Consider the following 24,469-nt stretch of genomic DNA (forward strand, 5'->3'; position numbering starts at 1 on the left):
CAGTCTGCATCGGGGGATTTCTGTTGCTCCTCCAGATTCACTCATCAACCTGACTTGTATGGATCACCTCAATATGCTCTGTGCCCTCTGGATTCCAGTTGGGTTTGGGCAGTGGGGGAGCCCCAACAGGAAACTGGAGAAAGGGGGTGAGAACGAGGTCAGGGCATTTCATCTCTCACCTCCTTCCCTGCAGGGTCATCTCAGCTGGCCGTGTCCCTTCACGGAAGGGTGATCCTCCCAAGGTGATTGGCTCCTGGCAATTCCAACCTCTTTGGCATACCGGTGGGTCAAGGGAGAGGTGGTGTTAGTTCCAGTGCTGTTAACCTAGGTTCCCGTGCCTTCCCTCCAGGTTCCCTCCTACATGCTGTCTACACCTTTCTCATTTGATACTTTGCAAAGAAATCCTTCCCATGTTATTGGAATTTGAATGCACTACCTTAGGGAGGAGACAATTCTGCAGCCACTTCAGTTGCAAACAGAGAATCAATGACAGAATGATAACATCCAGTCCAAGATAGTAACCAACATGGCTATCTTCACTCCAGGATAAGAAGTGGTGCCCTCCTCCACAAGGGACAACATGTGGGAGGGCCCATGTACGGGGAAGGGTGTGTGGTGGGCTCTGCCCTTTTCCTCACCTCCTCGCCTCCTGCTAGTCCCATTCCTAGGCTGAAACAGGGGACCAAGGGGGCAGGACAGTTGTCTCGTGAATTGGTTCTATGGTAACCTGGTTTTGCACCCCCGGCCTGGAATGTCTGGGCACCCCCAGGTCCCTGGTAGTCTCCCCTTGAGCTGGCTGTTCCACTCAGCTGTGATTCTTCTGGGGTCTTTCCGCATTTGGATGCTCACTGCTCAAGAATCCTCATCCTTCCAGGTTCTTTTCTTGGGCAGAACTCATGATTCCAGTGACCTTCCCACTGGCAAGGTCCACAGCTGGTTGGCAGCCTATCTGGCTCACCTTTGTTGTGCCATCAAAACAGCTCAACAGCCTGACTCTCCTGCTTGCTGCTGTGTCCCCAGACACCTGGGAACGTGCAGGCTCTGTAAACAGTTCCTCAAAGCCTCCTCTCGGCCAGATTGAGGAAAGGGGGTAGATACTCTGGACCTTCTCTACTGGGGAGAAGTGGACCCCACAACCCAGCCTGTTGCCACAGAAACCCTTCTTATGAAGTCATCTAGGTCACCATTTTCTCCTGTCTTTAGTATTCCCAAAATGTGGGAGGAGGGAGTCAGTTCTCCAATAGCAGCTGTGAAGCCACCTCCAGGGGAGGGAGGCTGTCGGTCTCACACACATTTGGGTGTGGCCTTTTCTCCTCATCTTGGCATCCCAGTCAAAATCTCAGATTGAATGCACTGTAATACACCATTCCCTATGTTTTGTTTTGTTTTCTGGTATCATTAATGTACAATTACATGAGCAACATTGTGGTTACTAGATTCCCCTCATTATCAAGTCCCCACCACATACCCCATTACAGTCACTGCCCATCAGCATACTAAGACGTGGTAGAATCACTACTTGTCTTCTCTGTGCTATACTGCCTTCCCCGTGCCCCCCCTACATTATGTGTGCTAACCTTGATGCCCCTTCTTCCCCTTATCCCTCCCTTCCCACCCATTCTCCCCAGTCCCTTTCCCTTTGGTAACTGTTAGTCCATTCTTGGGTTCTGTGAGTCTGCTGCTGTTTTGTTCCTTCAGTTTTTGCTTTGTTCTTATGCTCCACAGATGAGTGAAATCATCTGGTACTTGTCTTTCTCTGCCTGGCTTATTTCACTGAGTGTAATACCCTCTCGTTCCCTATGTTTCTAATTGTTAGTAAAAACAAACCTGTTCAAAATGGCCTCCACAATAAAGAGACCTTGCTGGCTCACACAACTGAAAGGGTTCAGAGGCTGGGTGCTCCCACCTCTGGGATTCTCTCAGTCTCGCCTGTCTCCTTGATTTCCAGATGGCCACCTGAAGCAGCCCCAGTATATGCTGCCTGTGTCACATGTAGGGGATAAAGCGGTCATCCCTTCTCTCAAGTGCTGAGCAAGAGTCTTGAAACTTACACGCTTGGGCACAACCTGGTCACGTAGGTCAAGTTGCTGTGTGAGCCAATCCCTATTGTTGGCGGAGCAGTGCTTGCTGAGTGGCTCCAGGCTGGGGAAGGAGCCATCCCTGCACCAAGGACAATGGAGAAGAGGTGAGCTCTCCTGATGGGTCCACCTCTAGGGACCCATTCCTAGAATTGGTGTTGATGGTAGTGGAGGCCATCGCAGTCAGACTCAACCTTATCCAAAACTCTGGTTGTATAACTAAGAGGGAGGGTGAGAACGGCTGCCCAGGAATGCAAAGGCAAACAGTCTTTCCATAGTTTCCTACATAGTTACTACTTCATGGAGGGGTAGGTCAACTCCAAACTTCTGACTCCAAAGCTTTTGCTTTTTGTTAGTGACCAAAGGCACTAAATTGGAAGTAAAATTTATGTAAATAGTGTGTCTGGTCAAGCAAAGCAGGCACCAATATTACTTCTGGTACCCAAAGAGTCCTGTGAGCAGACCCAGGACCCAGGGCTACCTTTCTCCCCAGCTGTGCTGCCAGGTTGTCCCGATGCCGCTGCTCTGTTCCCCAGCAGCCTTTCCACCCGGATTTGTAGTCCTTTGAAGGCAGAAGCTGGCTTTCTGGGGCAGCTGAGGAAGTCTGTCCTTACCACCCAGGAGGGTGCTCACTCTGTGCAAGGGGCAAATGGCTGCCCCGGATCCCAAACTTTTTGCCTAAGGGTTTCAGCTCTGGGCAAGTTCACTACAGATTCAATGAGACCCAAAAATGACAACAGGACGTTCATGGGGTAAAGGTGTTTATACCCAGTTTTATTCTAGTGGTGGCAGGTCAAGAGCTTGGATCCCGTCTCCTCCTCAGGGCAAGTCTGCCTGCGGCAAGGTGGTCTCTGCCTCCAGGCCTCTCTGCCTCCGGGCTTCTCCACCACCTTGTAGCCCTCACCTCCGCTCCTGGCTCTCCCTCGCTCTCTGCCCCAGGCTCTGCCCTCTGCTCCCGGCTCTCTGCCACGCTTTCAGCACACTGAAGCTGGCCACACCGCTTCTCCAGGTTTTAACTTGCAGAGCTAGCCTGAGTGATCTGGAGCCCTTTCCAGGGTCTCATTCCAGCAAAACGAATGCGTGATGAGATGGCTCCCCAACAACCCCTGTGTTCTCCATTTGGGGACTAACACTGCCTGCTTCTAATTCTTTGCCCCAGAATAACCATGTGTCCACATGGCCTCTTCCTTTGGGCGGTACGGTTGGAACAGGGTATGTGAATGGTCCGCGGCTGTCCCAATCCACTCCCACCGTTTCTATTGAAACACTGGGAGGCAGGCAGCTCTGAGCAAGGTTTTGTTCCTTGGGGCGCTGGTGGCAGGAGGATGATCCCTCCTAGCATAGCCAGTCTTTGTCTCCTCACCCCTGACGCACACGTGGTGTCTGTCCCCTCACCCCATATAAGCATTTCCTTCCTTGCCCTCCATAGCGGTGTGCAATCTCCGCCAGCCGGCCCTCCGGGAGTCAATCAGTCCCAATAAACTATCATGTCTTAAATGACCTCTCTGGGTCGTTCCTTCTGTCTTGCGAGCGCTTTCCCCTCAAATCCCCTGGGCATGCAATTTGCCTTCGGATCACACACTCCAACTTGAGGCAATTGGGCAACTGACAGCGGTGGTCATCAGAAGCGGAGCTGGCAACACTGTGCGTGGGCATCAAGGGCTTGTTAGAAAGGCGAATCCTTGTGCTCACCCGACCCACTGAACCAGATCCGTGAAGGTAAGGCCCAGCAATCTGTGTTTTAACTAGCTCCTTAAATGACTCAGGGACGCTTAAGTTTGAGGGGCTGTAGCATCTCAGGGGGGGGGGGGTCGAGGCCATATAGGAAGGAGGATCGTGCCCCAACTCCTCTATCTCTGGGTGGTAGGCGGGGCGGAGTGTGCTATTTCGTAACCACTGTGAAAGTCTCGGTGGTGGATTGGTAATTTAGTCTGAAGCCCGTAACTTTCTTAAAGACGCAGCCCCTCGTATGGAAGAGGTTCTACAGCACACTGACTGTCGGACCTCCTGCTGCTTCAATTTCCAAAGGGTGAAAAATACCACGCAGGCGCAGTGACCACCCGGTATGGCTCCGCTGACCGGGAACGCATGCGCGCTAGCAGGCTGCCCACCTTGCCAGTTCCCTAAGGCCCCGCCTCCTCAGACCTCGGCTCCGGTCCCCTCCTCCCGACCTCGGCTCCGCTCTGCGCAGGCGCAGGAACGTTTTTCCCGTGGTGCTTCGTGGCCCGGGCCATTTGTAAGTAATGGCGAGTGCTTGGTCTCCAGATTGTTGCGAAGGCTGTTCCTCTACTATCTGTGCGTGTGGCGACAAGGGCAAGCGGAGCGACTCCTCGCTCTTGGACAAGCGGGTCTCGGAAGACTCGAGCCGCCACCAGCTGCTGCAGAAGTGGGCGAGCACGTGGAGCTCCGTGGGCGGGGACGGGTCGGTGGCCTGCCTGGAAAAGATGCGGCGCGAGGAGGCTGCTGAGCCGGCTGAGGAGGACAGGCCGCTGGTGTTTCTGTGCTCCGGCTGCCGGCGGCCCCTGGGCGACTCGTTGAGCTGGGTGACGAGCCAGGAGGACACCAACTGCATCTTGCTGCGCTGTCAGTTGCCGGGCTTGGGGGTTTGGGGCCACCTTCTCCCCTGGTGTGACGCACCTAGGCGGCCCGCGGGCTGACGGGGGACGGGATGCTTGGGGGCTGCCTAGGGTCTTTAAAAGCAAAAAAATCCGAGAGGAACTTCTTCTGGAGTTCCCCACTCCAGAAGAGCAGCGGTTGAATCAGCATCGTTGTGAGTACTACTCAGTAAAAAATTGCCAACTAAATTGTAAGCATTTGGGGTGTGGCCACCGCCTACAGAAATTAGCGGGTTGTTAGTTGGTAAATAATATTGCTAACAGTTTATTTAGGAAGTTAAGCTTTTCAGCCACTTGCTTTCTGCGGAGGGATGTCCGGATTGATTCCTCCAGTCTTATTAGTTGTATCAGCGGCTGCCTTGAAGTGTTACAACCATAGCTGGCAGAATACGGTGCTGTCCAAAAAATTTCAAAAGAAAGGAAACTTGCAGTAAAAGCACTAACAACCCTATCAAATGGCAAGAAAAGGCCGGAGTTCTAGCTTTTAATCATGGCTCTACCGGTAACCCATGTTTCCCCACTGTTCCTCAGATCGTTGCACTCAACAGTATTTATTCAGGACAGTGGTTCCCTTGTCTTTTTTCTGAACTGGTGTAAAAATAGCTATTCTTTTTTGGACTTGAGGTTTTCAAGGTGAAGTTTATGATCTGTTTGAATTCTGTGAATATTTTGATCTCAGAAACTCACCATGGATTTATTGATGTATGTGGAATGTTTTCCTTCTTGGGACATAATATTGGGAAGAAAGGAGGACACCAGTGTCCACTAGTTACCTGGAACTTTTTGGGACCTGCTGTTTTCCCAAAAATGCATTAGTTCATTAATAACAATTGCTGAGCCTCTCTCACTTTTTAAACAGAAGCCTAAGAACATACACTTCCCATAGTAATTCGCTGGGATTGACACTTTGCACCTATTGAAGTCATACAGTGCAGAAGGGTGTAAAAGTAAAAAGGACTTACCCACCTGACCCTGACACTGTCATAGCCGCAGAATTAAATGGTTTATTCTCACACTTCAGATATGCCCCATGTATATATGTGCACATTTAAACATGTACATTTTTAGAACATACCTGAGATTATATACTGTTAAGCATCCTTTTTATTCCACATACATATTCTGAATATTTTTCCAAATTGTTGTATAGATATACTTTACATCTTTAGCAGCTGCTTGGTGTACCCTTGCTGAGAGGCAATATAGCCTGGTGGTAGAAGCCGTGGACTGCTTGTGTTTGAATCCTGGCCTGCCACTTAATATCTGTGTATCCTTGGGTGAGCTTTGTAGTTTCTTTGTGGCTTAGTTTCCTTCTCTGTAAAATGGGAAAGATAGGTACATAGGTAGTTAGAGGGATTAAGTGAGTTCATATGCATCATGTGCTCAGAATGTGTAGCAAATGCTGCTAGAGCAGTTTCTGTCATGGAGATGCTGTTAATTCCCCCAGTCTGTCCCTGTTGAAAGAGGTCTAGGCCATTTACACTATTGCCACCATTAGAACAGCATATATTTGAGTTGAGATTTTTGATACAGTAGGAGAAGCTCTTTTTTTAAAAAAGGTGAGTTTCTCTTGTTTACAGCTTTTGAAGAAATGTTTGATGTTAAATCTTTCATTTTACTCACACTTTTTGTTTTTACAGCATCTTGTCTGTCTTTTGCCACATGAGCTCTTTTCTTTGTTTATATATAAAAGTACTATTCTGTTGTTTAGTTTTTCTATACCAGTTTTAAATTTTAAAAATGATCAGTTTTAGATAATTCAGTTTACCACCTTCCTCACCCCACGAAAGATAAACTTTTTGATTGACTTCCACTCCCTCCTGATCAAATTTGAGTTACTTTAATTATTTTTACTTTGTCAAGGTTTATAACATTTACGTTTTGTAGCCATAACATGGTCATTGAGCCTTACTGTAATGTTTATATGAGCTCACTTCCCAAACTGGATGTCTATTAATATAAGAAAGTTTGTTAATAGCTTTCTCATTTCTGAGATGCTTATCTGATTAATCATCATCAGTGGTCCCTTCCATCCCCAAGAAAACGGCAAGTTTGAGCACTGGAAAATGTCTTTCTGTTGTGTCTATACATGGGAAGTAGCTTGGCTGTATTGCGGGTCTGGGGTCGTGCTCTTTGCTTTTTCCAGGCACAGGGAGCAGCTAGTGCAAGGGCTTTGAGGATAGTGTGGCTGAAGAATAGAATAAAGAAGAGGATTAATAAAAGGGAGGAAGGAAGGGGCCAGAAAATTGAGGGCCTTGTAGGCTGTTCTGTGGAATCAGGATCTATTCTAGTGAGTGAGGTGTTTAAGCAGAGCCATGCTGTGACCCAGATTTTTCTTTGGGAAAAGCATTGAAGGGAAGAATAAGCCTGGAAGCACAGGCCAGTCGGGAGCTAGTGCAGTAGTCCAGGCAAGAGGAGGTGGTGGTGTTTTGGGGGCTGGAGTGAAACTTGTGAGGTAGAATTGACAGGACTTGCCAGTGAAGTGGATATGGGGGAGCAGCATGAGGAGACAAAGAATCAAGGATGACACCCCAGTTCCTGATTTGAGCGACTGGTGGTTGGAGGTGGGATTTACCGAGTGAAGGTGGACTGTGGAAGGAGGTGAAGTCGCGTCTGTTTTGGCCACTTTAGGTCTGATGTTGTCCTCCATCTCCCTCCACCCTCATCCCCTCCTGCAGTGAGCTCTGGACCTGGATCCTCCCGGAACACTTCCTGCTGCTTCTGGGGTCCAGCTGTTACCCTCTCCAAGCCATGATCTAAATAAAAGATTTCTGGCTGGGCTCCTGAGAGCTCTGCATTTGAGATCTGGAGACGGATGCGTTGGCTTTTAGCATGTCGCTTCGTTTTAATCCCAAATTTACGGAACCTGACAGGTTTCTTAGTAGTCTGTGATTGGAGGTTCTAATTACTCCAAGTTTTCCTATTGATTGAATTTTCCCTCTAATTGTACTCATTTTGTTTTCAGAGAAGAGAAGGAAATTACTCTTATTCTGCCCTCTTTTTCCAGAAGACCCGTGTACATTTAGTTTTGAACCACCCTGTATGTGTGACTTTGGGCCCTCTGAGTTCTAAACTAAAAGTTGAATTAGAAGTTTACTAAATGTCTGCATGTATATTATAACAAACCACACTAATAAATTATTGTTACTTCTTTCTAGGTGTTTCCTGTAATGTTTCTGTGGATAAGGAACAAATATTATCCAAACGTAAGAATGAAAATGGTTGGTGAGTAAGGCTAGTTCTATGTGAATATGTATGTTAGAGAAAATGTTTATTTTTCAAATAAAAATCTTTAAAAAGACCATTACTGGTACGATTACTTGGGATACAACCTTATTCCTGATATCAGTATAAAATCAGTCATTTTAAGGTACTAATTTTTGAGTGATGGTGGTCTCTTTTAGATACTGGAAGATGGAATAATTTGTAAATTTCTAAGACCACATTCTTGTCTCTCCCTCTTTGAGTCTTTGGGCTTGGTGCTGAGAAATTGAAAAGAAAATAGAGAAAGAAAATATTTGTATCATAAAATCTCAGAGCCAAAGTGTGCCTTAGACCAGTGCCACCTACCTACCATTTTCCTGTCGTGGCACCCACGTACATACAGGTACACATACATGTGGCCTATTGCAGTAAATAGACAAGACTGCCTGTGGCCCGAAGCAACCAGCATGGGGCTCCAACAATCTCAGGCCCTGTGCTGTCACTCTGAGGGTTGAAGGGATCAATATCTGGGCATACCTGCCACTCAGCTGCCTCAAGTGGCATCCCCAGCAAGCTGAACGGGCAGCTCTGTCTTTCCATTCAAAAAATGCCTCACTGATATATGTGAATTACCTTTAGGTGGTACATGTACAAGTAAACAGAAATTAATAATGATATTTTTTAATGTGTATTTAGAAACACTGGGTTTTAATTATTAATAATGGTAGAGTCATTTTCACATAAAGTATATTTCAATTAAAAAATTGCTCTAAGAGGATTAAACTCACAATAGCACAGGTAATATGTGGATGTGACAAAATTGTGCTGGTGGCAAGCAGGTGATTAAAATTTGGAAAATCTAGTCTTAGATCATTTCTCATTTTGTAGATAAAGAAAGTGGGGCCTGGGGAGGTGAGAACGTTGCTAAGGCCACGGGACTCATTAGTAATAAGAACTAGGATGTTGCTTGTATCTCTCACTTCTTGCAAATCGTTCTTCTCTGCCTCCCAATTCTAGTCTTTTGATGTCACCTTCACTACTTTTGCCCTGTCCATGTACCAGCTGTGCCATCATGTACTTAATATTTTTTATTAAATTGACTCAGGATTTTTATTGAAATTTACTTGAAAAGTAATCTTTGTATTATTGCCAGAAATATGTCACTTGTCATAACTAGAAGGTAACTGAAGATAATCACAGTGAAAGCAAATGTTATTAGAGTCTAGCTGAGATGCTGTTGCCTGGCTGTCTGAACCTGGGGGTCTGTTCTCTTACTGTTAAAAAGTTTGCAACTGTGAGATTCATGTTAAACACTTCCCAGCACCAAACTGAGACTTTCTTCTTTTTACCATCAGGATTAAAAAGGGAATTGACTCTCATCTGTGAGCCAATGTTATTTGTTTAGCACTTTCTTTTGTATCACCTGAACCCATGGCTTAGACCACTTACATTGTCTTGAATTTCACTGGGGTCCCATGTTTCGCAGCTTTGGAAATACCACAGTGCTTTCGGACACTCGTGGGCTTTTTGGTGGGTCCATCCTACTGCAGGGCTGCCCGTGCCCTTTGGCAGCTGGTCAGCGAGCACTCGGCTTTAGTGATGTGCTGCTCAAGCAGCTGTTTGCTCTATTCATCCGTCATTTGTTAAGGTTCTTGCAAGCTCCCTAGTTCCTTGACTGACATCACCTCAGGGCTCTAGCCCTGCTTTCTCAATTCTGCTGTTCAGTGGTAAGGATGGATTCTGGCCAATTTCTTGCCAACTGTGAAGGCAGAAAGACGTTGCAGTAAGAGTGGGTACATCTCTGCATTGCTCCTCAGGATTACTCTGGAAGTGTGGATAGGTTTTGTGTGCTCTTCAGTGGTGTTCGTGTGATTTCGGTAATTCAGGATAAAACAGTCTTCTCCATTGATCACTGTATTTTGTATTTTATTTACTTATTGGAATATAGTTGATATACAGTATTATATTGGTTTCAGTTGTACAACATAGTGATTTGATAACTATATCCATTACTAAATGTTTGCCACAGTAGGTGTAGTTAACCCCTGTTACTATTCCAAGATAATATAGTATTTTTGGTTATATTCTCCATGTTGTATTTCTGTTCCTCTCACTAATTTATTTTATAATTTAAAGTTTGTATCTCTTTATTCCCTTCACCTATTTCATCCAACCCCCCCACACCCTCATGGTAACCACCAGTCTGTCAGTATTTATGGGTCTATTTCTTTTTGTTATTGTTTGTTTTTATTTTTTATATTCCATATATAAGTGAAATCATACAATATTTGTATTTCTCTGGCTGACTTATTTTGTTTAGCATGATAGCCTCTAGGACCATCATGTTATCACAAATGGCTGATATTCCATTGTGTATATGGACCACATCTTCTTCATCTGTTCACTTATTGATGGGCACTTGGGTTGCTTCCATATCTTGGCTATTGTAAATAGTGCGGCAATAAATGTAGGTGTGCATATGCCTTTTTGAACTAGTGAATTTGTTTCTTTGGGTAAATTCCCAGTAGTGGAATTGCTGGGTCGCGTGGTATTTCTGTTTTTAGTGTTGAGGAATCTCCACAGCAGCTGCACCAATTTACATTCCCACCAACAGTGTAGGAGGGTTCCCTTTTCTCCACATCCTTGCCAACACTTGTTATTTCTTGTCTTTTGGGTAGTGGCCATTCTAACTGGTGAGAGGTGATACCTCATTGTGTTTTTGGTTAGCATTTCCCTGTTGATTAGTAATGAGGAGCATCTTTTCATGTGCCCATTGGCCATCTGTGTGTCTTCTTTGGAAAAATGTTCAGGTCCTCTGCCCATGTTTTAATGGGATTATTTGTTTTCTTGGTGTTTGTATTTTGTATTTTAGGTTTATCTAAGGATCCTTCTTGGCTGATGACTCCCACATTAGATGTTAGTTCACAGTATTGGTTATTGTGTTTGGTTATGAGGTTTGATTTGTGGTTTGGAGATTTTCCTGTTCACTGTGGGTAGTGTGTATAGGATTCCCTCTGGGGTTACTAGGATGCTTTTATATTTCTTATGTAAAGCATACAGAAGCTTATGAAAGCCACTGGAGGCTAATACATGGTCGGTTGCATATTATCCAGCTAACATCACTGGCAAGAACTTGCAGTTGATCAGGCAGTGATCCATTTTGCTCTTTGTTTCATATGTTGCTGCAGTAGCTAAAAATGTTGCACAGTATCTCTGGGTAAACAGTAATGTCATCTGTATGTGTTGCTTGAGCCTTGGTTGATTCCAGTTTGCTTGATAGCAGGAACAGCTATTTAGTTACTACAGCGGCTCATACACCAATAGAAATGACAATTCTTTTGAAATAATAGGTGTCATGTGTGGCACATATTACATTATTGTGATCATTACTAGATTTAAATCCTCAGTCATCACCAATTTGCTATGTGTTGGAGCTGGAATTTTAGTATAGATATTTATAGAACAGTAAATTTGGTTGGGTTAATCATTTGGAGACACTGGATTCTAAGACTAAAGAAGATGTGAATTGACACAGGTGGGGAGGGTACAATCAAATATGCAGAGCATGAGCTGAGATGTAATTGGAATGAAAGAACAATTTGGTTGAAAAATTGGATCACTAAGTAAAATATCTGTGAATTGCTTATGTGGAACATATCTGTGGTTGATAGAAGAGTATTAATGCCAAAGCATAATATTAAAAAAAGGCAACTCTAACAAATACACACTGAGCAGGTGTCAAATATTTATTTAACTCATTAATGAGGGAGGCAGAACATGGCCAAGCTGGTCAGAGAAGGATACTCTCTGTGGGACAAACCTAGTTAGTGTCCTGCAGGACACTAAAGCCTCAACATTTGGGATTATCTTTTCTACTAGCAGAAAATATTTGCATCTAAAATTATTTGTGACTTTTTACAATCTTTTTTTTTTTTTATAATTATTTTTTATTGAAGGGTAGTTGACACACAGTATTACATTAGTTTCAGGTGTACAACACAGTGATTCAACATTTATATACATGATAATTCTAGGTACCAGCTATCACCATACCAAGTTGTTACAATATTTTGACTATATTCCTTATGCTATACATTACATCCTGGTTACTTATTTATTTTACAGTTGGAAGTGTGTACATTTTTTTTTTTTTTTGTGAGGGCATCTCTCCTATTTATTGATCAAATGGTTGTTAACAACAACAAAATTCTGTATAGGGGACTCAATGTTCAATGTATAATCATTAATCCACCCCAGGCCTAATTTTCGTCAGTCTCCAATCTTCTGAAGCATAATGAACAAGTTCTTACATGGAGAACAAATTCTTACATAGTGAATAAGTTACATGGTGAATAGTACAAGGGCAGTCATCACAGAAACTTTCGGTTTTGATCATGCATTATGAACTATAAACAGTTCAAATATGAATATTTATTTGATTTTTATACTTGATTTATATGTGGATACCACATTTCTCTCTCTATTATTATTTTTAATGAAATGCTGAAGTGGTAGGTAGATGCAAGATAAAGGTAGAAAACATAGTTTAGTGTTGTAAGAGCAAATGTTAGATGATCAGGTGTGTGCCTGTAGACTATGTGTTAATCCAAGCTAGACAAGGGCAATAAGATCCACGGATACAGCAGATTTCTCTCAGAACGGGTGTGGGGGAGGTTCTAAGCCTCACCTCTGTTGATCCCCAATTTCTCATCTGATGGCCCCCCTGCGACTGTGCCTGTCTTAGGTTGTTCCTCCCTTGAGGAATCTTACCCTTCTCTGGCTAACCAGTCATCTGCCGGGGCCATACAGGGAAATGTAAAGTTGGTAAGTGAGAGAGAAGCAATATTCTTTGAAAAGGTTAGCTTTTTACTTCTTTGCAGATTTATGCCCTGTGGCTTCTATGCCCAGCATTTGTCTTGAGGTATCTTTACCACTTGGAAGAATTGTGATACACGGTAAATTCGGTAAGAGTTGTAATTAGGGGTTGTAATTAGGAAGGTTGTAATTAGGAAGGAAGAAGAAAAGCTATAGAAGTTGCAGGCAGAAGAATACATGGGAAGATTGATTATTTCTTTGACATATCTTCTTGTAGAGTAACTTCAGCATGTATAGGTTTTAAACTACTAATTAAATTGCACACACACGTTAACATAATAGGAATACAGTTACATAACCAAAGCATACCTATAATTACCAGCCATCTCCAGTGAAACCAAGAAAACCAGTTAGGCACCTTAGGCATTTGTGAAAACTTATCTATGATATGGTAGATATTGTCCAACTGAACTTGAACAGTCTGAGAGAAATCAGACAATTTGAAACAACCCATTCCTGGGGACTGTTCACATCCCATATGTTCTTTTAACAGTAAATAGTCTGTAGTTGTAAGATTATGGAGCGCTGCAACTTGCACTTCTCCTAATTCTTGGTTGAGTTCCAACAGTGTAGATCCAGTCAAATTTGTTGTTTTACTGTATGCACAGGCCAGCTTAGATATCTCCTTCTTCATTCCCATGGCAAGTCCAGGAATCGGTGGGATGAGTGCATCTACACCTGTAGCAGCGCATGGATCTTTGCTGGGGTTTTTTGATGATCATCTTCTGGCATGAGTCTTCCAGAGAGTGCTGATGTTGGAAGTTCTTTTTTATATTGTATCTTAGTTCATTTTCGGGGTAGCCAAATTAGGCTTTGATCCTCTGTGTAAGCACAAACAAATCCTTTGCCTACCCTTTTATATGCCCTTTATACCATTGTGTAGAACTCATTGGAGGTCACCACACAGGAACTGCTTTTTTTATTTTTATTTTTATTTTTGTTATCATTAATCTACACTTACATGATAAATATTATGTTTACTAGGCTCTCACCTATACCAGGTCCCCCTATAAACCCCTTTACAGTCACTGTCCATTAGCATAGCAAAATGTTGTAGAGTCACTACTTCTCTGTGTTGTACAGCCCTACCCTTTCTCCCAGCCCGCCATGCATGCTAATCTTAATACCCCCCTTCTTCTCCCCCCACCTTGTCCCTCCCTACCCACCCATCCTCCCCAGTCCCTTTTCCTTTGGTACCTGTTAGTCCATTCTTGAGTTCTGTGATTCTGCTGCTGTTTTGTTCCTTCAGTTTTTCCTTTGTTCTTATACTCCACAGATGAGTGAAATCATTTGGTATTTCTCTTTCTCCGCTTGGCTTATTTCACTGAGTATAATACCGTCCAGCTCCATCCATGTTGCTGCAAATGGTAGGATTTGCCCTTTTCTTATGGCTGAGTAGTATTCCATTGTGTATATGTACCACATCTTCTTTATCCATTCATCTATTGATGTACATTTAGGTTGCTTCCAATTCTTGGCTATTGTAAATAGTGCTGCGATAAACATAGGGGTGCATCTGCCTTTCTCGAACTTGGTTGCTGTGTTCTTAGGGTAAATTCCTAGGAGTGGAATTCCTCGGTCAAATGGTAAGTCTGTTTTGAGCATTTTGATGTACCTCCATACTGCTTTCCACAATGGTTGAACTAATTTACATTCCCACCAGCAGTGTAGGAGGGTTCCCCTTTCTCCACAGCCTCGCCAACATTTGTTGTTGTTTGTCTTTTGGATGGCAGCCATCCTTACTGGTGTGAGGTGATATCTCATTGTAGTTTTAATTTGCATTTCTCTGATAATTAGTGATGTGGAGCATCTTTTCATGTGCTTGTTGGCTATCTGTATTTCTTTTTTGGAGAACTGTCCAGCTCCTCTGCCCATTTTTTAATTGGGTTATTCGTTTTTTGTTTGTTGAGGCATGTGAGCTCTTTATATATTCTGGACGTCAAGCCTTTATCAGATCTGTCATTTTCAAATATATTCTCCCATACTGTAGGGTTCCTTTTTGTTCTATTGATGGTGTCTTTTGCTGTACAGAAGCTTTTCAGTTTAATATAGTCCCACTTGTTCATTTTTGCTGTTGTTTTCCTTGCCTGGGGAGATATGTTTAAGAAGAGGTCACTCATGCTTATGTCTAAGAGGTTTTTGCCTATGTTTTTTTCCAAGAGTTTAATGGTTTCATGACTTACATTCAGGTCTTTGATCCATTTTGAGTTTACTTTTGTATATGGGGTTAGGCAATGGTCCAGTTTCATTCTCCTACATGTAGCTGTCCAGTTTTGCCAGCACCATCTGTTGAAGAGACTGTCATTTCGCCATTGTATGTCCATGGCTCCTTTGTCAAATATTAATTGACCATATATGTCTGGGTTAATGTCTGGATTCTCTAGTCTGTTCCATTGGTCTGTGGCTCTGTTCTTGTGCCAGTACCAAATTGTCTTGATTACTATGGCTTTGTAGTAGAGCTTGAAGTTGGGGAGTGAGATTCCCCCCTACTTTATTCTTATTTCTCAGGATTGCTTTGGCTATTCGGGGTCTTTGGTGTTTCCATATGAATTTTTGAACTATTTGTTCCAGTTCATTGAAGAATGTTGCTGGAAGTTTCATAGGGATTGCAGCAAAGCTGTATATTGCTTTGGGCAGGATGGCCATTTTGACGATATTAATTCTTCCTAGCCACGAGCATGAGATGAGTTTCCATCTGTTAGTGTCCCCTGTAATTTCTCTTAAGAGTGACTTGTAGTTTTCAGAGTATAAGTCTTTCACTTCTTTGGTTAGGTTTATTCCTAGGTATTTCATTTTTTTTGATGCAATTGTGAATGGAGTTGTTTTCCTGATTTCTCTTTCTGTTGGCTCATTGATAGTGTATGGGAAAGCCACAGATTTCTGTGTGTTGATTTTATATCGTGCAACTTTGCTGTATTCCAGTATCAGATCTAGTAGTTTTGGGGTGGAGTCTTTAGGGTTTTTTATGTATAGTATCATGTCATCTGCAAATAGTGACAGTTTAACTTCTTCTTTACCAATTTGGATTCCTTGTATTTCTTTGTTTTGTCTAATTGCCATGGCTAGGACCTCCAGTACTATGTTAAATAACAGTGGGGAGAGTGGGCATCCCTGTCTAGTTCCTGATCTCAGAGGAAAAGCTTTCAGCTTCTCGCCATTCAATATAATTTTGGCTGTGGGTTTATCGTAGATGGCCTTTATTATGTTGAGGTACTTGCCCTCTATTCCCATTTTGCTGAGAGTTTTTATCATGAATGGATGTTGAACTTTGTCAAATGCTTTTTCAGCATCTATGGAGATGATCATGTGGTTTCTGTCTTTCTTTTTGTTGATGTGATGGATGATGTTGATGGACTTTCGAATGTTGTACCATCCTTGCATCCCTGGGATGAATCCCACTTGCTCATGGTGTACTATCCTTTTGATGTATTTTTGAATTCGGTTTGCTAATATTTTGTTGAGTATTTTTGCATCTACGTTCATCAGGGATATTGGTCTGTAGTTTTCTTTTTTGATGGGGTCTTTGCCTGGTTTTGGTATTAGGGTGATGTTAGCTTCATAGAATGAGTTTGTGAGTATCCCCTCCTCTTCTATTTTTTGGAAAACTTTAAGGAGAACGGGTATTATGTCTTCCCTATATGTCTGATAAAATTCTGTGGTGAATCCATCTGGCCCAGGGGTTTTGTTCTTTGGTAGTTTTTTGATTACCGCTTCAATTTCATTGCTGGTAATTGGTCTGTTTAGATTTTCTGTTTCTTTCTGGGTCAGTCTTGGAAGGTTGTGTTTTTCTAGGAAGTTGTACATTTCTCCTAGGTTTCCAAGCTTGTTAGCATATAGGTTTTCATAGTACTCACTAATAATTTTTTGTATTTCTGTGGGGTCTGTTGTGAGTTTTCCTTTCTCATTTCTGATACTGTTGATTTGTGTCGACTCTCTTTTCCTCTTAATAAGTCTGGCTAGAGGCTTATCTATTTTGTTTATTTTCTCAAAGAACCAGCTCTTGGTTTCATTGATTTTTGCTATTGTTTTATTCTTCTCAATTTTATTTATTTCTTCTCTGATCTTTATTATGTCCCTCCTTCTGCTGACGTTAGGCCTCATTTGTTCTTCTTTTTCCAATTTCGATAATTGTGACATCAGACCATTTATTTGGGATTGTTCTTCCTTTTTTAAATATGCCTGGATTGCTATGTACTTTCCTCTTAAGACTGCTTTTGCTGTGTCCCACAGTTGTTGGGGCTTAGTGTTGTTGTTGTCGTTTGTTTCCATATATTGCTGGATCTCCATTTTGATTTGGTCATTGATCCACTGATTATTTAGGGGTGTGTTGTTAAGCCTCCATGTGTTTGTGAGCCTTTTTGCTTTCTTTGTACAATTTATTTCTAGTTTTATGCCTTTGTGGTCTGAAAAGTTGGTTGGTAGGATTTCAATCTTTTGGAATTTACTGAGGCTCTTTTTGTGGCCTAGTATGTGGTCTATTCTGGAGAATGTTCCATGTGCACTTGAGAAGAATGTGTATCCTATTGCTTTTGGATGTAGAGTTCTGTAGATGTCTGTTAGGTCCATCTGTTCTAGTGTGTTGTTCAGTGCCTCTGTGTCCTTACTTATTTTCTGTCTGGTGGATCTGTCCTTTGGAGTGAGTGATGTGTTGAAGTCTCCTAGAATGAATGCATTGCATTCTATTTCCTCCTTTAGTTCTGTTAGTACTTGTTTCAGGTATGTTGGTGCTCCTGTATTGGGTGCATATATATTTATAATGGTTATATCCTCTTGTTGGACTGAGCCCTTTATCATTATGTAATGTCCTTCTTTGTCTTTTGTTACTTTCTTTATTTTGAAGTCTGTTTTGTCTGATACCAGAATTGCAACACCTGCTTTCTTCTCTCTGTTGTTTGCATGAAATATCTTTTTCCATCCCTTGACTTTAAGTCTGTGCATGTCTTTGGGTTTGAGGTGAGTCTCTTGTAAGCAGCATATGGATGGATCTTGCTTTTTTATCCATTCTATTACTCTGTGTCTTTTGATTGGTGCATTCAGTCCATTTACATTTAGGGTGATTATTGAGAGGTATGAACTTATTGCCATTGCAGGCTTCAAGTTTGTGGTTACCAAAGGTTCAGGGTTATCTTCTTTACTATCTTACTGTCTAACTTAACTTGCTTGTTGAGCTATTATAAACGCGGTCTGATGAATCTTTATTTCTCTCCCTTCTTATTCCTCCTCCTCCCTTCTTCATATGTTGGGTGTTCTGTTCTGTGCTCTTTTTAGCAGTGCTCCCATCTAGAGCAGTCCCTGTAGGATGCCCTGTAGAGGTGGTTTGTGGGAGGCAAATTCCCTCAACTTTTGCTTCTCTGGGAATTGTTTAATTCCTCCTTCATATTTAAATGATATTCGTGCTGGATACAGTAGTCTTGGTTCGAGGCCCTTCTGTTTCATTGCATTAAGTATATCATGCCATTCTCTTCTGGCCTGTAGGGTTTCTGTTGAGAAGTCTGATGATGGCCTGATGGGTTTTCCTTTGTAGGTAATCTTTTTTTTCTCTCTGGCTGCCTTTAATACTTTGTCCTTGTCTTTGATCTTTGCCATTTTAATTATTATGTGTCTTGGTGTTGCCCTCCTTGGATCCCTTATCATGGGAGTTCTGTGTACCTCTGTGGTCTGAGAGGCCATTTCTTCCCCTAGTTTGGGGAAGTTTTCAGCAATTATTTCTTCAAAGACGCTTTCTATCCCTTTTTCTTTCTCTTCTTCTCCTGGTACTCCTATAATGCGTATATTGTTCCTTTGCCATTGGTCACTCAGCTCTCTTAGAATTCTTTCATTCCTGGAGATCCTTTTATCTCTCTCTGCATCAGCTTCTCTGCGTTCCTGTTCTCTGTTTTCTGGTCCATTAGTGGTCTCTTGCATCTCGTCCATTCTGTTTTGAAGTCCTTCCAGAACTTGTTTTATTTCTGTATTCTCCTTCCTTAGTTCTTGCATGTTTCTCTGCAAGTCCATCAGCATGGTTATGACTTTTGTTTTGAATTCTTTTTCAGGAAGACTGGCTAAATCTATCTCCCCAGGTTCCTTCTCAGGGGAGGATGTAGCAGATGCCGAAGTTGTCTGGGTTAGTCTTGTCTGGATCATATTTTTTTGCCTTTTCATGTTGACAGGTGCTATTGACTGTCAGCTGGAACGGCCAAACTTTTCACTTGCTACTGGCCTTTCTTTACTGGGACAACTGCGACCCCTAGTGGCTTGTGTTGGGTAATTGCGTGTAGACTCGGTCTTTGTGTCTTGCCTGTCTGATATGGAGAAAACTCCCTTTCTGAGGGGGCGTGGCCTGCCTTAGGCTGCTTCTCTGCTTTCCCAGCGCCTGGAGGGGTAATGGATGGGGGTAGGGGGGATTGTTTAGCTGTTTACCTCCGTGAGGGGTCTCAGAGCTCTTGCCCAGGGGGTTAATGCGCCCAGTTTTCCCTGTAATTTCCAGCCACTGGATTGTGACCTTTGTTGTTTCCGTCCAGCTGTTATGTCCCTGTCCCTTTAAGACTTTCAAAAAGCACTCGCTTTTCTTTGTCACAGGGGCATCAGCTTCAGGACCCGCTCAGAGGTCTTGCTGCCCTATTTCCTTAGTTTCCAGCCCTCCACACATGCACTGTGTCTGCGCTCTGGTGCAGGTGGCTGGGCCTGGGTGTTTAGCAGTCCTGGGCTCCCTGTCCCTCCCGCCGGGAGTTGGGGGGAGGTGTGCTCGGGTCCCGCTGGGCCGGGGCTTGTATTTTACCCCTTTCACCAAGCGCTGGGCTCTCGCACGAGTGGATATAGTCTGGCTGTTGTCCTGTGTCTTCTGGTCTCTCTTTTAGGATTGGTTGTATTTGTTGTATTTTCAAAAATATATATGTTTTTGGGAGGAGATTCCCACTGTCCTACTCACGCCGCCATGTTGGCTCCACCTCTCCTACAATCTTTTTTTTATAAGTCATCATCTAACTTTAGCAAATCTGGCCCTAATCAATAGTAGTAAACAAACACTGTTACCTTCTATTAGAGCGAACACAGGTTGGTACTGTTTTTGTAATACATTTTTATTCCAATACAGACGACAGCTGTTCCATTATGTATTGTCTGTGGGTGCTTCTGTGCTGCAGTGGCAGAGGTGCATCATTGTGGCATATACCGTATCACCTTTAAACCTAAGATACTTGTTCTCTGGATCATTATAGAAAAATTTGCCACCCCCTACCCAGGGTGTTAGTGATTCCTAGTGGGCTTGTTGGACACTAGGACCTTTTTGTCTTCCACGTTTTAGATAATTTTTTGTAATACCAGATTGAGGATTTATATTCTAGAAAACAACCCTTTGATATCCTTTCTTGTCACTTTTGTGTATGTCCCTTGTCCCTAGGTGCCTAAGGTGGTGTGGCCTTGGAGGAGACTCTCTACATTCCCAATATAAACATTTTGCTATCATTTTCTTCCCCTTCATTATGCATCTGGCTTTGTAAGGTCACAGAATTGTATTGTAGCAACTTAAATGTTGAGTGTCTATGGGTGTCGGCAACGGGACTTTGTCAGCACAGCCTGCTGCTCTGTTTGCTCAGCAATGGCGGTTCTTTACTGCAGCGTCCTGGAGGCTCTGTACTGCACCGGGTGCTCCCTCAGTCTCGGCTACGTGTACAGATGCACCCCCACGCACCTAGACTACAAGAGGGACCTGTTCTGCCTGAGTGTTGAAGCCATTGAAAGGCAAGTTTGATATAAGTGCTTACCTCGTAACTGATTTCTCAGAAAGCTTTTTATGGAGAATCTGGTGTGAAAACATCAGAACTAGATTAATACTATTTGGTTAAAATATGTTTTCACGTAATAATTTCTGACAGTAAAGCCAGAATGTTTTTGTTTTGACCTGATTTATTTGCTATTGGGAAAAGCACACATTCTAAATTTCAAAGAGCAAACACCATGAGAATATTTTTCATAGATAAATATGCTCAGTTGATCTTAAAATTGAATTTATTTTAATGGGATTTTCCTTAAGCAGTTGTGTCAGTCAGTATGTATTGTCCATTTTATTCCTTCCCATCTCCTATAGTTTTTAGCCACTTAGACTACCATGAAAAAATAGGGATTTCAAAACTGGTTAGGAAAGAAGTCCCTTTGGTGTTCAGGAGAAGTAGAAATATGAAGTCTAACTTTTTCCTTGAGTGCAGTACAGAATCATCTGCTTTTTAAGGAGAGATGCAAGGAAGTGCCTTCATTCTCCAAGATTTCTAAAAGGTAAATATTAGGAAACAAGGTGAGTTAGGAGCTGATGACAGATGTTAGTTACAGAATTTCAAGTATCTTAGCGGCCTCCAGTTCATTAGCCTTTTTTAATAGGAAACACAAAATTAAGTAAATGACTTGACCCCAGTGTATTTTCATTCTCCTGGAAAAGATAAAACCTTCAACACTTTAAAGTGCCTAAGAAACCCTATAAAGAAGAACAATTTGAGAAGTGCTACACTTTTATTACTTGAGGTATTTTGTCATTCCTGTGGAATTGCTTAGATTTTTCTCTTTAGAAAATTTCAAATAGTACTTTTTCTTATCATTATGACTTCTCATCTGATTATTCTTTGGTAACTGCAGTTTGCCACCTTCTTTGAAACTAGACAGGTTTACATCAAAATGTTGAACTCTCTGCCTTTCCCAGCTCTTATGTGATAGCATACAGCAAGTGCTGCTCATTGTAAAGCATGTAGGTCTGTGTGGAGGGAGACCAGGTCTCTTTTGGTTTTAACATATGGGTAGGGGACTCAGGCCCAAGCGGGGCTCCCTTAATGTCCGTGAGAGTTTTACCAGACCTGTGAAAACCCAGTGAGGGAGCGAGCAAGTACAGAAGACGGTGAGCTCTCAATCCGGGGGCTTGCACAGCACTTTCATAAGTGACCCACATCTGCCCAAAGAAGTGTGCGGCAGATTTTTGCCCTGGGAGCCCTTAGTATTGAAGGTATTTTTAAATTTAGGGTAGAAGTTACTCTTTGGGCAGAATTTTTATGCCAAAGAACCTGGCTGGTTGTAGAAGTGGTTCCTTTGTACTGTTTATTTACAATTTTATAAATTACTCAATGCCATTTAATTTTTCTACCTCACCTCATTTTTCTTTCTTAAAAAAGAATGTTAACCCTCTGCAGTTTTGCCTGCCTTGCCCTTTTTTAGAAATATAATCAATAGAACTTCCCAGAGAAGACTGTTCTTATTTGACAAAAGAAGTGACACACTGAAGTTGCTGCAGATGATAAAAGACTTCTAAAGTAATGCAAATGAATCAAGTTTCCTTTTGAGAAATACTAGCACCTTCTTCCTGACTATTCAGATTTATTTGGTTTATTTAACAAAGGCCAGGGCTAGGGATGTTTTCTTCCAGGTCCCTAGCCAGTTTTTCTGCTATTCACAGTTTTCTAAACCACAGCATCTCCTAAGTCCAGAGAGTCAAGCAAAACACAACTGGGAATAACTCTTGAACTTGCCCAAACCTGGGTGATCAAGAGTTGGCTCCAGAAAGTATTTACTAAAAGCTAAATTTGAAAGTACCCATGTTCCCCAAAGTCATATAAAGCAGAAAAAGCCTGTGGCTTCTTCAGGAACTTTTAAACTTTAAAATAGAATTTTGAATTGTGAACATTAATGTTTCACCACTCAGCTTCCTAGAGAGCAAGTTTGTTCATCACGAAGTAGTTACAGTATCGGGAATACATAGGAATACCTTGATGAGGCCTTGAAGGGGAAAAATGATTTTATGTCGTATAGCTTCCTATGTAGGTTACTATTAAGCAAAATAGTTATTTTGTGTTTACTTGGTACTAATACCTAGTGTAATCTAGAGTTTTACTATATTAACTAACATAAATTTAACATTTGTGCCCTTTTCGTATATTAACCCTGTCCTCTACTTCCCTTCAGTTACAGTTTAGGGTCCTCTGGAAAGCAGATTGTGTCAGAAGATAAAGAGCTTTTTAATCTGGAAAGCAGAGCTGAAATAGAAAAATCTCTAGAGCAGGTAATTTTGTTCTGCACTTTTAGTGTCTTTGTATGAACCATTTCGTTTCTGAACAGGAGTCATCTGCAAGGAATCCTCACAATGCCTCTGTGTAGCTCTTAGCACTTCCACAAATAAAACAAGAGAGTGCCTGTTTTACATCAATTTTTAGTAAAGAGTTTTTGAGAATCAAACTATAACTTAAGCTAAAGCTTTTTCAGAAAAATAAGACATCGCATGCCAAAATCAAAACAGTATTTATTCTAAAACTATTAAACTAGGAATATGTCTTTGAATCAAATCCATGTTTCATTTAACTTAGTTCTCATGGTATAAACAGCCTTATTTTTGAATGTTAACATCTTCTCATGGCCACACAAGTAAGCTGGTGATGAATGTACAAAAGAGCTATAGATTAGAGGTTGAGAGCTACTGTTAATAGGATTGTGTTTTATTTAAATAAGTCTTAGTTTATGCCTCTAAATAATTTCATTAAATAAATACTGAATATCTGTGTGTAATGTTTAATATATTCAGAAATTTTTTAATGGGGTGTATCATACTTAACTATGTATAATTTTAATCATATTTGTATTTTAAAATATTTCTCCAATTCAATAGATGGAAGATGTTTTGAAAGCATTACAAACAAAGCTGTGGAAAATTGAATCAAAGTTGGCCTTTACTGGTTGTCAAAGCTGAAATCTGCTCCATGTCCCCTGTTGGCCCCCAACCCCCGGCGGACAGCTCTGCCACACACAGCAGCTCCTGTTACCACTTCCCGTCACTCAGCAGGAAGGATGGAGTTCTGCATGGCTGCCTATGTGCTTTCTCTGGAGAGGATGGTAGACCTGCTTTTCTGGGTATTCATAGTAAAGAGATGACTTTTCACCAAACTCAAATTCCAAAGCCTTTTTTGTGATACTTGCTGAAATTAGAATTTTGGGGTTTTCATTTTGATAAGAAATGATTTTCTGGACTGTTTTCTCCTCTGTATCAAATTCATTATTCTTCATTTCCTGTTTTTTAACTTTTTTTCCCCTTTAATACTTTGAGTGATATTTAATATTGAATAGTAAGAAAATCTTAGAGGTTATCCACCCACTGTATAGTGGAATCTCTGAAAACTAAAGCATTAAGCTCTCGGGTGAAACTGGTAGTTGAATTACTTGTCAGAAGCATTTCAAAACTTGCAAAAGAGCAGAATAGCATATATTATAGTACTAGAATTGTATTTGATCCTGTTTATTTACTACTTTATGCTAAAAAAATCTGGGATAATATTTGCTGAAGAGGGTAGCCATGATTTCAGGATGGGACTCGGGGAATTTTTAGTTTTCAAGTTTTCTATGTGAGAATATAGTCGGCATTGTTATCTTTAAAATTAGAAAAAGAATAAAGATTAAAACAAAGTGCTTTAAGATTGATGTTTACAAAACTGAATTGTGGTATTTGACTGAGCTCAGAAATCCTGGTGCCATGCCTTCCACACATTTACTGGGAATGGCGCAGTGGTAGGCCTGCTCAGTAACATAAAGGTAACCCCAAATTTCTCAGGCCCCTTGCTGTTTTGTGGTGAAGATGAGGCCACATAATGTTGGTATTAACTACGTGTGAGTAACTCAACTCAGTTTCTGCTCAGAGTTCCTTAATCATTTCTGAGAATACTTAAAGGTATAACTAAAGGTTCAAAGTCAAACTAA

At 41.9% G+C, this 24,469-nt stretch overlaps 1 protein-coding gene across 1 annotated transcript; it reads left to right on the forward strand.

Moving 5' to 3' along the window:
- Positions 1–4,091: 4,091 nt before the first annotated feature.
- On the forward strand, positions 4,092–23,662 carry LOC118971732 (protein Mis18-alpha-like). The gene is made up of 5 exons (XM_037014647.2): positions 4,092–4,661; positions 7,852–7,918; positions 20,369–20,491; positions 22,691–22,787; positions 23,388–23,662. Exons 1-5 carry the CDS (start codon positions 4,322–4,324, stop codon positions 23,466–23,468), a joined length of 708 nt encoding a protein of 235 aa, XP_036870542.2. The 5' UTR covers positions 4,092–4,321; the 3' UTR covers positions 23,469–23,662.
- The last annotated feature ends 807 nt before the right edge of the window (positions 23,663–24,469 follow it).

This window comes from Manis javanica, chromosome 3 (assembly GCF_040802235.1).
Source record: "Manis javanica isolate MJ-LG chromosome 3, MJ_LKY, whole genome shotgun sequence".
Taxonomy (NCBI): domain Eukaryota; kingdom Metazoa; phylum Chordata; class Mammalia; order Pholidota; family Manidae; genus Manis; species Manis javanica.